The 14,726-nt window shown below is 38.6% G+C and overlaps 1 protein-coding gene across 1 annotated transcript in view; it reads right to left on the reverse strand.

The window, feature by feature from the left end:
• Positions 1–6,007: 6,007 nt before the first annotated feature.
• Positions 6,008–14,726, reverse strand: part of OSTM1 (osteoclastogenesis associated transmembrane protein 1) — a 33,999-nt gene continuing 25,280 nt past the window's right edge. Inside the window, exons 4-6 of the mRNA XM_023650881.2 lie at positions 14,088–14,255; positions 11,934–12,099; positions 6,008–8,052 (exon numbers count right to left, since the gene is read on the reverse strand). Coding sequence (XP_023506649.2) covers positions 7,997–8,052; positions 11,934–12,099; positions 14,088–14,255 — 390 coding nt within the window. The 3' untranslated portion in view covers positions 6,008–7,996. The remainder of the gene's footprint in view (positions 8,053–11,933; positions 12,100–14,087; positions 14,256–14,726) is intronic.

The raw sequence follows: 14,726 nt of genomic DNA on the forward strand, positions 1-14,726 counted from the left end.
CCACTACTATATGTTTTTGGTTTGGGATTCGGTTTCTTTTTAAGGTTTCCATAATTATCAATCTTGTGTTTTATCTCTTTGAACCTACTGAACAAATTGCAGAGCAATTTGCTGTCAAGTAACAAGAGTTGACAACAGGGCCGGCACAGTGGCACAGTGATTAAGTTCACATGTTCCACTTCTCGGCAGCCTGGGGTTTGCCAGTTCAGACCCTGGGTGCGGACATGGCACTGCTTGGCAAAAGCCATGCTGTGGTAGGTGTCCCACGTATAAAGTAGAGGAAGATGGGCATGGATGTTAGCTCAGGGCCAGTCTTCCTCAGCAAAAAGAGGAGGATTGACAGTAGTTAATTCAGGGCTAACCTTCCTCAAAAAAAAAAAGAGTTGACAACAAAAATGCAATCAATGAGTTCCGGTTCCACTTAGGATATAGAAAGCCAAGAAGCACAGCTCCTACAGACCTTTTTTGCTTTGGGCAGAGTACAGGAGGAAGAGTAGCAGCCAGAAAGTGAGAGGAAAATCCCCTAAATTTTAACAAATACTTAAAGACCATGTGTGGGCTAGTGTGACAGCTTAGAATCCTTGGGAGCCACAGATACAAGGAGAGTCTGCCTCCTCTAGGTGTTCTTAAGAAAGACAGGGGGCAGATCAGGAGAACTGAAAGAGCCTCCCTTTGGTGACAACGGCATGCAGATGACAACCAGCTCCCACTTGGGGAGAGGCATGAAGCCCACATCCTTCTTTCACATAAAGAAAAAGCCATATGCCACTAGAGGAGTGGTACAAACCATTCCTGTCCCCTGGTCCCAGGAAAAGTTTGATTGTGGTGGTGCGGAGTTGAAGCAAAAGCCATCAGATGCTGAAGGGAGGCAAGAAAGCCACTTGTGACTAGGATCTTGCATTGATACAAAGCAGATGACTGCTACCAGTGAGAGAAAGGAAACCTCCTCTCATCTAAGACGCCCCCCATTACAAGGCAGTCTGACTCCCATGGGGTGAGGGAGGCCCATCCCTAAAGTTCAAGAGCCCAGGGCCTGCATGAGACTGAGGCTAGACGGGGAGAAACACTTCCTGCCCCAACCACAAGCACTGCACAAAGAAACAAGTGTCAGATTTCTACAGCTGAGGGAGGGGCAGGACCACAGAGAGAGATCTTGTATACTTATACACTTGTAGTATAGGTGTACGGTCTCCTGAAAGCTGAGGGTGAAGCCGGAACACTGAGAAAAACTCTCTGGCATTCCAGGCCACACACTAAGCACAAGGTAGCAGCAGTCCACCACTGGAGGAATTCAAAATCTGTAGTATACTGAAGGTAATGATATCAATAATAAAACTCAAACTCAGATCAACTACTGATGGGAGTTACTCAGTCCCCCCACACTAATGGCCTGATAGGAGAGACTTGCCCATTTGCAGGTATAAATACCACTTACCTCAGTTTCTACTATTCTTTTACATACAATGTCTGGCATTCAATCAAAACTTATAAGACATCAAAAAAGCAAGAAAAAAGAACAAGCGATTGCTAAGAGATAAAGTAGTCCACAGAACTAGATCCAGAGATGGCCCAAATACTGATACTATCCAACAGGAACTTCAACTGTGATTAAAATACTAAAGGATCTAGTGGAATGGGTGAACAGCGTGCAAAAATAGATGGGGAATTTCAGTAGAGAGATGGAAACTATAAAAAGGAGTTAATGGAAGTGCTAGAAATAAAAACACACTATCAAGAGATGAAGAATCACTCAACAGGCTTATCAGCAGACTGGACACAGCACAAAAAACAATGAACCTGAAGTAGGTCAACAGAAATGATCCAAACTGAAACACAAAGAGAAAGAGACAGTGAATAAAAAAGAAGAGTGTGTCCAATAGAGCTGTGGGACAGTATCAAATGGTCTAATATAAATCTAATTGGACACCGTCCCAGTGGCACAGCAGTTAAGGTCGCATGTTCCACTTTGGCGGCCTGGGGTTCGCCAGTTCAGATCCCGGGTGTGGACCTACACACTGCTTGTCAAGCCATGCTGTGGCAGGCGTCCCACATATAAAGCAGAGGAAGATGGGCACAGATGTTAGCTCAGGGCCTATCTTCCTCAGCAAAAAGAGGAGGATTCGTGGCAGAGGTTAGCTCAGGGCCAATCTTGCGCAAAAATAAATAAATAAATCTAATTGGAGTCCAAGAAGGAGAAGAGAAAAAGAAAACTGGGCAGAAGAATATTTGATGGCATGCTGGCTGAGAATTTTCCAAAATTAATGAAAGACTATAAAAAGATCCAAGAGGCTCAGAGAATCTCAAGCAGAATAAACACAAAGAAAAACACACCAAGACACATCATAGTAAAACTGCTGAAAATCAAAAACTAAGAGGAAATCTTGAAGGCACCCAGAAAACAAATTTAAAAATTACATATAAAAGAACAAATATAAGAATTATAGCAGACTTTTCATCAGTAACTTTGCAAGCCAGAAAGCAGTCAAGTGATTTTTTTAAAGTACTGGAAAACTTAGACCACCATCCCATCAGGTCACTTGAATGTTTTTTTCTTCTCCCCAAAGCCCATTGCATGGCTGTACATCCTAGTTATAAGTTCTTCTAGTTTTTCTATGTGAGCCACCACCACAGCATGGCAACTGACAGATAAGTGGTGTGGTTCTGTGACTGGGAAGCAAATCCAGGCTGCTAAAGTGGTGAGAGCACTGAACCTTAACCGCTAGACCATCAGGCTGACTCACTGGAATTTTTTTTAAATCTTTTTATTTATTTATTTATTTATTTTTGAGGAAGATTAGCCCTGAGCTAACACCTGTGCCCATCGTCCTGTATTTTATATGTGGGACACTGCCACAGCATGGGTTGATGAGCGGTGTGTAGGTCTGTACCCGGGATCTGAAACAGTAAACCCCAGGCCGCTGAAGCGGAGCACACGAACCTAACCACTACGCCACTGGGGTGGCCCCTCACTTGAATTTTTGATGTTGGTGAAGCTAATCAGGGCTAAGAAGAAAAATGGTGGCACTATGGGAACAAGAGTAAATGATAGGGCTTAGATGCAAGGAGCTTAGATGCATGAGAGCCAGTGATGTGGATATACCTCTTCAAATCAGACCATCAATAAGCAAGGACCCCAACCCTAAAAAGGGTTTTCTAGAGCCCAAACAGGTCAGAGACTGCATTCTCTAACTCACTTACAGCATGATGGGCTTAGTTACAAGCAAAATTGCAGTGCCCATGAAAGCACCTATCCCTCGTGTTTCAAAGACATAGAATGAGTGGTGCAGATTCAGTGACAACAGACAAACTACATAGGACACTTCCTATGATTCCATATATTGTGATATTAGGAGACAAGAAGAAAAAAAGTGAACAAAGAAGCTCCTGCTGCAGAGGACATAAACCTAGGAGGAGGAGCCAAAGCAGCTAAACAGCCATTTCATGCTGCTCCTATCTGAGATGCTGGCTTGGAGCAAGGAGTAAGTCCTGAGTGGATGGTGGGCAAAGCATGCTAAGCAGTGTAACGCCAAGCAGACCTTTAGTCCTTTCCTAATAACCATCACTTCCCGAAAGCCTTCCCCAGTAAATATACAATCTAATAACACACAGTGAATTTGCCACGCACACACATCTTCAAGACAAGTGACCCCAATTCCTCTTTTCCATGAGGACTGCCATCCCTAGGTCCCTCCTGCACAGACACTCGGGAATCACAGGGTGGAAGTGAGTGAGGGCAGAGGAGATTCAATCTGGAGATTTGACTTCCTCCCCAGCCCTCTTTATATCCTTATGTTAGCTCTTTGCCCACAAGTTATTAATTCTTAAAGCCCACAGGAGAACAGCAATGAGAGACAGCACGTGTATGAGTGTTGGGGGGAATATTGGATTTTAACTGGTAAGAGTCCCCGGGTTGTACAAATAAACACTGTGCCTTATTTAGTGGAGAACAGCCAAGATATAAAGAGGATTTTAAAAAGCTGAGGGCTTTGTATCAGCTCTTATTACATTTCTGGCAATAGCACTGCAAATGAATGTAGAAAATGAAGTACTAATAAGAGAGAGAGAAAAGGGAAGAAATAACTGGTCCCCTCCAGAAACAGGGTTGACTGCAAGGCTGTCAGTCGTGGGCCCTGCCTCTAGAAACACAATACGGCAACCAGAAACCTTCTCCTAACGTCTTCCAATTACCCTTCTGTTTCAGAAGTCAAAAGGATAAGCAGTTAATAATTTTCAATCCTGCCTATCTACACCTTAGTTGTCTACAATTATTCCAGAAACTACAATTGTTGAATTGCTTTTCACTTCTAATGCTAGTAAGAAGGACAATTTAGGAATTACTAAAATATCTAGCTAAAATGGGCCTATGATTCCTTTAAAAGGTTTGAAATATTTTGATTGCATGTGGGTAATGGGATGGATTTCTTTTTTAAATACTTCTGTTTATCATAGGAAAACAGATTTTAAAAATCATTACTGAAAACCTCCATACTTTAAGAAGCCTGAATCAGTCACATTATCTATTAGAAACTCTCTTGAGTTCTAAGGAGACAAAGAAAATTACTGGTCATTAAATGTGTTACACGTATGACTAATATTTACTATACCCAAATGTAATAGTTGAGAACAAGCAAAGTTGGTAGAGCCGTAACTTTTATGTGCTACATGAATAATTCAGCATAGGCCAAAGCCCTTTCATAGTCAATATGTAGGATCATCTCAGTTTATGGAATTTTTAGGAGATAAGCAGAGTAGAGTGGTGGAAAAACATGTGATTAAGCATCTCAAGTTTCAATTTGAGAGTTGACTATCAAACAACGGCTCAGTCATAAATAAGGAGCTCTGCGGTGTTCTGCTTCCTTAGTTAAGAAGGGGGGGAATGAGTGATACTTTTTAGAGGGAATCCATGCAGCAGAAAGAAGCTTGGATTAAGTGGTCTTTAGGGATCCATCCAGCTCTAGAATTCTGTGACCAGATGATCTCTAAGGTTTCTTCTAGCTCAGAAAACATATATACTTGGAACATAATTTTTTCCATTTTAAATTGCTATACAGGTTACTAGCATTTTTTTGCTCTCACAGTTCATTGCTGGTGATGTCTATTATTTATCTGATGTCAAGTCTTTGGTCAGGAACGCAACCCCAACTACAATGTTGTTCTGGGAAAACATTTCACTTTATAAAGAGTACATTGCAGTAAAAAGTGGAGCCCATCCATGAAACATTAGAAAATACTGGTCCCATTAAAAGTTACATCTACCAACTCAACTCTGGTGTTATTCACCAATTTAGAATTACACTTTAATATAACTGATGCTATTTCTACTTCTCAAATTCAACAAAAAAATAAATAATCCAAATGTACATTTTTTTCTGAAGATTTTACTTTTCCTTTTTCTCCCAAAGCCCCACGGTACATAGCTGCATATTTTTAGTTGTGGGTCCTTCTAGTTGTGGCATTGGGACACCGCCCCAGCACGGCCCAACAAGTGGTGCCATGTCCACACCCAGGATCTGAACTGGTGAAACCCTGAGCCACCAAAGCAGAGCACGAGAACCCAACCACTAGGCCATGGGCCAGCCCCTCCAAATGTACATTTTTTTAAAATTTTTATTTTATTTTTGAGGAAGATTAGCCCTGAGCTAACATCTGTCAACAATCCTCCTCTTTTTGCTGAGGAAGACTGGCCCTGAGCTAACATCCGTGCCCCTCTTCCTCTACTTTATATGCGGGACGCCTGCCGCAGTGTGGCTCGACAAGCAGTGCAGAGGTCCGCACCTGGGATCTGAACCGGCGAACCCCAGGCCACTGAAGCAGACAGTACGAACTTACGTGCTGCGTCACTGGGCTGGCCCCCAAAAGTACATTTTTATTTGCAGCAAAATTATAAGATATATGGTACTTTTAAAGTAGGCATTTAAATTCGGTACCTGACAAACTGAAATGTGATGTTCAATTACATCTGAAGTTATACTAAAAATGTATTTAAAAATCAAATACAGCACTGCAATTTTCTTAAGGTACTTCCTTTATTTCAAAGTGTGAAAAAAACTGAAGATGTTCTTGCGCACCCATATATGCTATGTGTCTCAGAATTCAGAACTATGCAAAGAATTTTTTGATATGAGTAAAAAATGAAATATTTGCACACTTTAGTGTAGTGCTTAATACTTATTTTTTAAATCTATTGCTAATGCTACTTCTAAAGAGCATTGACTCAACCAGAAAAACAGTAAAGGCTGCCTTTTCTTTTTTAAAGTGCTTATTTTCGCAACCATATCCAAAAGCAATGGTTTTTAGAAATACATAATAGTGAAAGGTGCTCAAAGAGTCACTACTTACAGAATCAAATATGCCATTTTGTAACTTTGTGCACGTAAACTGGTTTCATCTGCGTTAATGGAAGATTGCTTTCAACGGCTCTCAACCGTATGCTTCAAATCAGACAGTGCTATTTCTATCAGCAGCGTGAACAGGGACAGCAGAGCGAACCCCAGCGTATTTTAAATGGATCACAGAAGACTAGGAAAACTGTCACAGCTTTTGAATATGGTACATATCCAAGGACGAGCCTTCTCTTTCACTCCACAAATACGGTAAACATTAAAAATAATAACACTTTCTTGTCTCTCTATAGAGCACTTTCCAGTATATGAAGGGATTCAAATTCTTGTACCATTTAACCAAACTCTTGTTTCTACATAGAGCAGCCTTCATATTCTCAACGTTTAAAACAAGGTCTATTTCCACCAAGAAATCAAAGAAGGAATTAACAAATGAAATATCTAGCACTAAAAACCTGAGGAAAAAAATTATGAACAACTCTGTAAGGAAGCTTTTCTTCTTGAAGATTGATACAAACGTTCCCAAGTAGAATTTGTTTTCAGAGAGTGAAATATGTGGCTTCATCTCAGTCATATCACTTTATCCGATTTAAATAATTTAGAAAAAAATAAGCATCATCTTAACTTGACTGCTTTCTGTATCAGACTCTCCTACTGACTCGTGCCCCCAGTATGAACCATTCAACAGTCTTATAATGAGCATCCTTTCAGGTCCCTGACTAGTCTCTGGAACTTACGTTTTTTTTTATTCCTCCTTTCTCTCCTCTCCAAAAATCTCCACATATCCCAAGACAAACTCTCCATTAAAAAATCACAATTTAAATACAGTGTGATAATGCCACATTTGATTTAAAGTAGTAATAAATTATAAATTGCCAAATAACTTAATGTAATTCACAATGCAAATCCCTGGTATAAAAAGAATCCATCTCGCCCTGAATATAATAAAGCAGTCCAGTGATTTCAAATTACTTATTAAATAAAGGCAAAAATAAGGTGTAAAACACTATTTAGAAAAGTCAAGTAAGAAACCAGTTACCATAAATCTTTTTACAAAGATAAATGTAATGTGCCTTCCCTCTTTTAAAAATTGTTAGGGAGGTTTATAATTAGTGGTTTCCAAAATGACTTTAAGGAAACTAGAGTCAAATTACATATTATTTGTAATATATGACATATTAAACACACACACAACAATAATACTGCAATGGCGAGTAATTTAAATTAATCTTTGGACCTGCTACTTTTTGGCAAGTATATTTCTTTTCCAAAGTCTTCGCTATAACTGATTTTTTAAGTGCTAGTTTTCAGAAACTTTGCTACTTGAGATAACATGTTAAAAGGAGATACCAGAAGTCTCAAACAGTAATAATATGCCTATAAAACAGAGATTGTTCTTGCATCTTTTGTTATTGTAACAAACACACTTTAAAATAGACAACACTGCTATGCTTGGAAATTAAAAATACCCACACCCTTAAAAGGGGGTGGAAAAAGAAAGAAAAATTGAAAATTCTTATTTCAAAATAAATGTGAAGTCCTTGCGTTTCCTAAGAACTTGACTTGTCAAATCACAGTTTATCTTCTTTTGGACCAAGCCGTGTCTTCCACCATTTATCCACGGGATACGAGGCCAGTTCTCCATTTTGTGGGTTTCAGTTCGAATTTTCTTGCACGTTTGCAAAGCTGGCACTGGACTTGAGACGTTTAGCTAGATAAATCAAACGTATCATATGTTAACTTACATTTAATTCTCTAAACATGATTATTCCTTATTTTTATGTAAGCTATACTATTCATCTACTAATTCTATGTTTGAATCTGAATAGATTCAATCTTTTAAGAATTAAAACCTATGTCTACTTTCTTCTACCAACCTCAAAAAACATAACTTTGCTAGAAGTTGCACATGACTTTGCTAGAAGCAGTACCAAATAAAACAGAGATAATTTACATCATCTTGAACATCACAATCTTAAATATGTAACAGACATGAAATTACTCTACTTAAAAAATGGAAGTGTCATGAGGTATAATAATAAAATTACATATTTAAAAGTTTAAGTAGGGGCGCTGGCCCAGTGGCGCAGTGGTTGAGTTTGCACGTTCTGTTTTGGGGGCTCAGGGTTCACCGGTTTGGATCCCAGGTGCCGACATGACACTGCTTGGCAAGCCATGCTGTGGTAGGCGTCCCACATATAAAGTAGAGGAAGATGGGCATGGATGTTAGCTCAGGGCCAGTCTTCCTCAGTGGGGGAAAAAAAAAAAAAGGAGGATTGGCAGCAGATGTTAGCTCAGGGCTAACCTTCCTCAAAAAAAAAAAGTCTAAGTAGGAAGTCCAAATCTAAATTTCTCTTAAAGGAATTTAGTGAAATAACACTGTAGTGTTAAAAAAATTAAATTTAAATGTCTTACAAAGAAAAGTGAGTTGTATATTACACACAGACGCACAAACACATACACGAACATATATGGCTGCTAATAAAATATGCACAGTTTTGATTATGATGCTAACTGGACTGGGTCATTAGGGTCAATAAAGAAAATCATGGCTATCTGGCTTGGTAAGACGTTTTGTACTTACAGTTAAACATGAATGTATCTCATGTGCCAGAAATGAAAACAATCACGCCATAGTGAAAGTATCTGACACTGGATAACGTCAGAGGCTCTCGACACTAGAGGGCAGGTTATGATTGAGAAGGTCTGCGAGGGGCCCCAGGCAGCTGTAGTCCTTTCTCAAAGCTCTGCAGACAATTCTGATACTGGCCACGGAGGAGCAGCACTGTCCTGGTTTCTATCAGGGTCCCCCCTGACCACCACTCCAAGTACAAGATGACAACACGACTTCCTGGAAGTGTATGGTTTCAGCCTAACTAAAGGGCAATTTCAACAAAAAACAGCCTAAGTTAAAATTCTACTTCTTAAGCCTTCAGTGGATTTGGGAAGCAAAATAAATCCAAAGTTTTTTTTCTAATTACGTTGTTTAAAATTACTAGAAGTAATCTAGTTTCTTACTGACTAATGACCAAATTTATTAAACTAACCAGGGAACAATACCAGTGAGTACCTCTACCTACAACTTCCTTGCTCCCTTATTCTCTATCTGATAAATCCCTACATCCTTCCACATTCCACTCCAGGGATCATCTAATGGTGACTCCCAACACCTCTAATGCAGTCTCTCCTCCTCTGTGGTCCAACCGCACTGTACAGACCTCCACGACATCTGTTGTAATAATTGGATTAGGGTCAGTGTGTTCTCTGAGGGCGTGTACTGTGCTTTGCTCCTATGTTTAATCCCTAATTTCTACCAGTGGACTTGATGAATGGCGGCACAGGAAATGGGGGCATAAAGAAAAGTAATGAAAAACATCCATGAGGTAACAGCACAAGAACTGTTTGCTTGCACTAGCACTTCCTCAGGTTCATAATTTAACTCATAAACAATGTTCCTGTGAAACATTAACAGGTATGATGCAGAAGTTGTACTGTCAAGTTTTGGGAATGTAATCTCAGGGCCTTTAATTTATAACCAGATACATTGTGAAGCTCATAAAAGGGAATTCCACAGGACTAGTATTTTGAGGAACACACTCTAGGAAATGCTAACATTAAGTATAATGTTCTTTTATTCAACAAATATTTCTGAGCACCTACTAGGGCCAGGTACTTTCTAGATGCTGGTGACACAGTGGTAATCAAGATAAACAAAATCCTGTCTTGATGGAGCTAACAGCTGAGTCAAGGCATACAAACAAATAAGGCAGAAAATAAATGAATACGGTAATTTAAATAGTGATCAAGTGCCATTAAAGAAAGATGATACAGAAGAATTTTAAAAGGGTGTTTCCTTAGGTTGGGGGGTCATAAAAGGTCTCTTTGAATTAAGTAACCTTGGACCTAAGACTTGGATGACAAGAAGCCAGCCAAGCAAAGTGGGGAGGGCAAGTACAAGAGCCTTGGAAAGGCGGCAGTGCGAATGAGCTCAGTATTAGAGAGGAGCAGGAAGAAGGCCAGAACACCTCCTCGCATCATGAGCAAGGAGAGGAGCGCACGCAGTGAGTTTAGAAAGGGGATGGGGGTCAGGTCACATACAGCTTGGAAAGCAGACACTGGAAATAAGTTTGCAGTTTGGGTTTTATTCTAGGTGCAACAGGAAGACAGAAAGAGTTTTAAGTGGGAGAGGGGCATGGTAAGACTCTGTGTTTAAAAAATTACTCCAGCCACTATATGGAGAATGGATTGTAGTGGGTCAAGAAATGGAAGCAGGGTTACCAGTTAAGGGCCTCCTGCATTAGTGTGGGAAAGAGATGACAATGGCCTGGGCTAGGGTGTTACCAGTGGAGGGAGAGAAAAGATAATTTAAGATACATTTTGGGAAGTGGGGTTGGAAGTACTTGCTGATGAATTGAAAAGGGGTAGGGAAAGGAATGTGAGAATAGAGAAAAGAAAAGAAGAAATTAAAAGACAATAAGGTGTGTGGCTTGCACAAGCAGATGGATGATAGTGACTTTTGCTGTGAAAACAAACAAAACCCTGATTAGAAGCAGTAAATATCTTCCACAGGGTTAAAGAGACTTGCAAGGCAAATAAGAAGCTAAACTTTAAAGGTACATCAAGTCCTGAAAAATAGAGTTTCTCAATAGTGAGGTCTCTGCAATATTTTATTATTCTAAATAACGGCTTTTAGGACTGAGTTATTATATATTTACATAACGCTGGCAATCTTCAAAAAGCATTACTACACACACCCATGATGAAAACTCTCTCTTCTAGTAGCTAGCTTTTTAAGGTGACAAGACATTACAAATATCTACAAGTAACCTTTTCTTAAGTTAGATACATTAGAAGTGAAGTAGGATAAACCATGAAGAAGTGCTAGAAAGAAATTTACAGGAGAAAGAATTTTTACATCATAGACGAGGAATAATATTTGAGAGAAAAAAAGCCTAACTTTTTTCTTCAAAGAAATTCTCTTTAAATTCTAAATTCTCTTTAAAAACTAAAATTACTAAGGGATAAGCTCATACTTTCACTCTGATAAAAAGAAACCACTCTTCTTCAGCTAGATTGGATCTTCTGGTTAGCGCTTTTTCTGCTCTGCCCTAATTGATGGGGAGAAAGGAAAGGAATTAACATCTATTGAGCACGTGCTATAAGTCGAGTAATGTTCTTGCAACTACAATTCCAACTTGTCCATAACAAATTGTCTGTGTGTAAGCTACAGCTTCTCCCTGCCCGCCGTGCTTTTAGGTGGTTCCGCCATGGCTCCAATGGGCCTAAGAGCTGTCTACACCTCCTTACTATGGCCAGTTCAGTCCGCAAAGCCTTCTTTGCTATTCCTGTGTTGTTGCCAACCTTATTCCAGGGAATCTAGCTTTCTTAATTAAACCATCTGAAAGATTTTTGATTACTACACTTACGAACTTCTATATCTCTTCCATTAGTAAGTTTAAGTGTATATTGTGAAGCAGAAAGCTGTTTAAGACAAATATAGTTTGAGTTCTCAGAGTATATATCCCTTCTAAAACAGGCCTAAATTTTCAGGTTTTTATCTAAATAAATGAACAATTGTAAAAAGAAACTTACGCAGAATGAGTTTGCGTTTCTTTTGCTCCGAGTGAAGAAAGCTACTAAGGTAGAAGACAACAGGCAGAAAGAGAATGAACACAGAAACAGCAATTACAGGCACGGTGTCACTGCAGGGGACCGAGCAGTTGAAAGTTCGACTCCACAGTTTTCGAGTAATGTTCATCTGGAAAAATAACAAATAATATTACTCTATTTTATATTTAACTTGTCCTAAATTCCATACAGTTACTTTCTTAATAAGTTCACAGGCACCCAGAATTTAAACTAAATATCTACCCCTAAAAAAATCTATTGATAGTTGAGGACAATTTCTTCTGCCAGGGAAATAAGCTGGTTCACGATTAGTCATTGTTTAAATTCATATCCATACTGAAAGTTCATATTCTAAATTCATAATACTGTCCAAAGAATGTCAACCTTTTACAGATTTCAAGCTGAGAACTCATATCAATAGCAATATAGTTAGACTGTGCTTCATTCATTAAAAAAGGTTTAAAAGAGTCACTCGACAAGGTGACAGATGTGTTAATAAACTTGACTGTGGGAATCTTTCATAATGTATAGGCATGTCGAATCATCATGTTGTACACTTTAAATATATTTCAATTTTATTTGTCAGTAATACCTCAATGAAACTGGGGGAAAAGGCTCACAAAAAGAATTTTTTTTTTCATGTCTTACATATGTAATCTCACTGAGCTTACTGCGATATTTTCAGAATGGAAATAAAAATACCAACTTTATAGGGCTTCTCTTCAAGAGATATCTACGAAATGCTTAATAGCTTATCTAAGTTATTATGAAGGACTCATACTCGTGGCAAACAATTTTTTAAGTAGACAATATCTAATGAGTCATGGAAACCTTATTAGACAATGTTACTATCTTATTCAGCAGCTACATTAGAAACAGACTTAGGGGCACCAGCACCTCACTCTCATTGAGCTCAGGGTTTCCGTCAAACAGACTAAATGATGTAAGGAAACTATCAAATTTAATGCAGAAAACTGTTCTTGCCTGAATTTTGTTTAATTGAGATATAGTTTGCAAATGGTGCAGTGTAGATTTATTACAAGTTTTGCTTATCGCAAGAAGGATGTTCTAAAATAGGTGGTCATGTTGACTCCTGTCTAATCCAACCTATGTCACAGAACCAATATTCATTTTTCTTCTTTATTTTAAAAACAATGAAATAGACTATTATTTTTAAAATATATATTTATTATTTATTGAGAGCCTACGAGAAGCCAGGTACATTCTAGACATTAGGAATACAGCAGTAAAAAATAAACAAGAATCCCCATGGTGTGTCCATTTTAAGTGCTTTTTACCTTCCTGACTATTATTGATCCACTACAGTTCACTCTGAGCTACTATGATAGATCATATTCAATCATTCTCAACCAGTAAGTTTTATCAATTTTGACTTTGCATTCTCTACTTTTAGCCAATAATTTCTCAGTTTCCTCTAATGCCTCTATACCCAGGCATCATATTCCTGTAAAAAGGCATGTCTGCCATCTAGTGGTGTCCCATGTAAAGGCAGGCTATACAATGGACAAAAAAGCTTTTTTGTTGACCATTCATTCAATCAACACATATTACTAAGGGCCTGCTATATGCCAGGCACTATTCTAAATACTGAAAACTGAACGAAAAAGGACATGAGGTCCTTGTCCTCATGTGGTTTATATTTTAGTGACGGGAGACAGACTATAAACAAGTAAACAAAAATTTTCAAATAGTAATGGATATAAAGAAATAAACACACCAATGGGACAGAAAACAACTGAGGAATGGCTTTGGAAACAAATGGTAGCAAAACCTAGAGGCTTCTTGAATTAGCAACAAGTGCACAAGAAACTGAAATGTAAACGTATAACAATGCCCACGCCTCTGAAAATGACACACGTTGTCAATCCTAAAAACCAAAATGTACCAAATTATCAATTTCCTTATGAAGGATGTGATACATTTCCATTTCAGTTTGACAGATCAGGATATTCTAAAACTTCGCTACTTTATAACTAGTTATTTCTGGTTGAAGACAGCATATGCAGATTCCAATATATCCTTAAAAGGGATGATAACATTGAAGGCACATTCAACAACGCTACAAAATATGTATCATATCAGAAGCAAAGTACTTACTGCATCCTCCACATCAATGCATAAGTGTCTTCCAGGCTCAGCTTTATTCTCAAGTTCATTCATTTTTTGCATTTCACTGTACAGACTACTGAGATTTTTGTAGGCTTCGCGACAGTTTTTGCAAACTTCTGAATAATTTCTTAACTGGAGAAGACTGTATGTGCTCCCCTAAAATGTCAAAGGCACATATAATACACACAATAACATTACATCTCTTTAATGTCAGCTATTTGCCCTCCTAGAGGTAAAGATATAGCATGGTGAAGTGTTGGGCAGGTTGTTAAATCACTCTGAGCCTCAGTTTTATCATCTATAAAATAGAGCTACCACTACCTGTATTATAGGTCCCAAGGATTACAGACCTAGTGTGTAAAGGACATAGCAAAATACTTGGCACTTTCTAATTGCCCCTAAATTTTGAAAAACACTGCATTAGCCTCTGTTAACTGAGGACAACACTAGCTCATATGCCAAATTACTGATATCTAAATACCACAAATTTCCTAAATTATCTTGTCATTTCTATGTCTGCTCTTACGTATCCTACTCTCACCGGATGATTAAAACATGCTCTTGCCTGTGCCGACTTCAACACTGAAGGCTACCTTAGACAGAGATGGCTTTACTCAAGTGAAAGGA

Source organism: Equus caballus, chromosome 10 (assembly GCF_041296265.1).
Source record: "Equus caballus isolate H_3958 breed thoroughbred chromosome 10, TB-T2T, whole genome shotgun sequence".
Classification (NCBI taxonomy): Eukaryota; Metazoa; Chordata; class Mammalia; order Perissodactyla; family Equidae; genus Equus; species Equus caballus.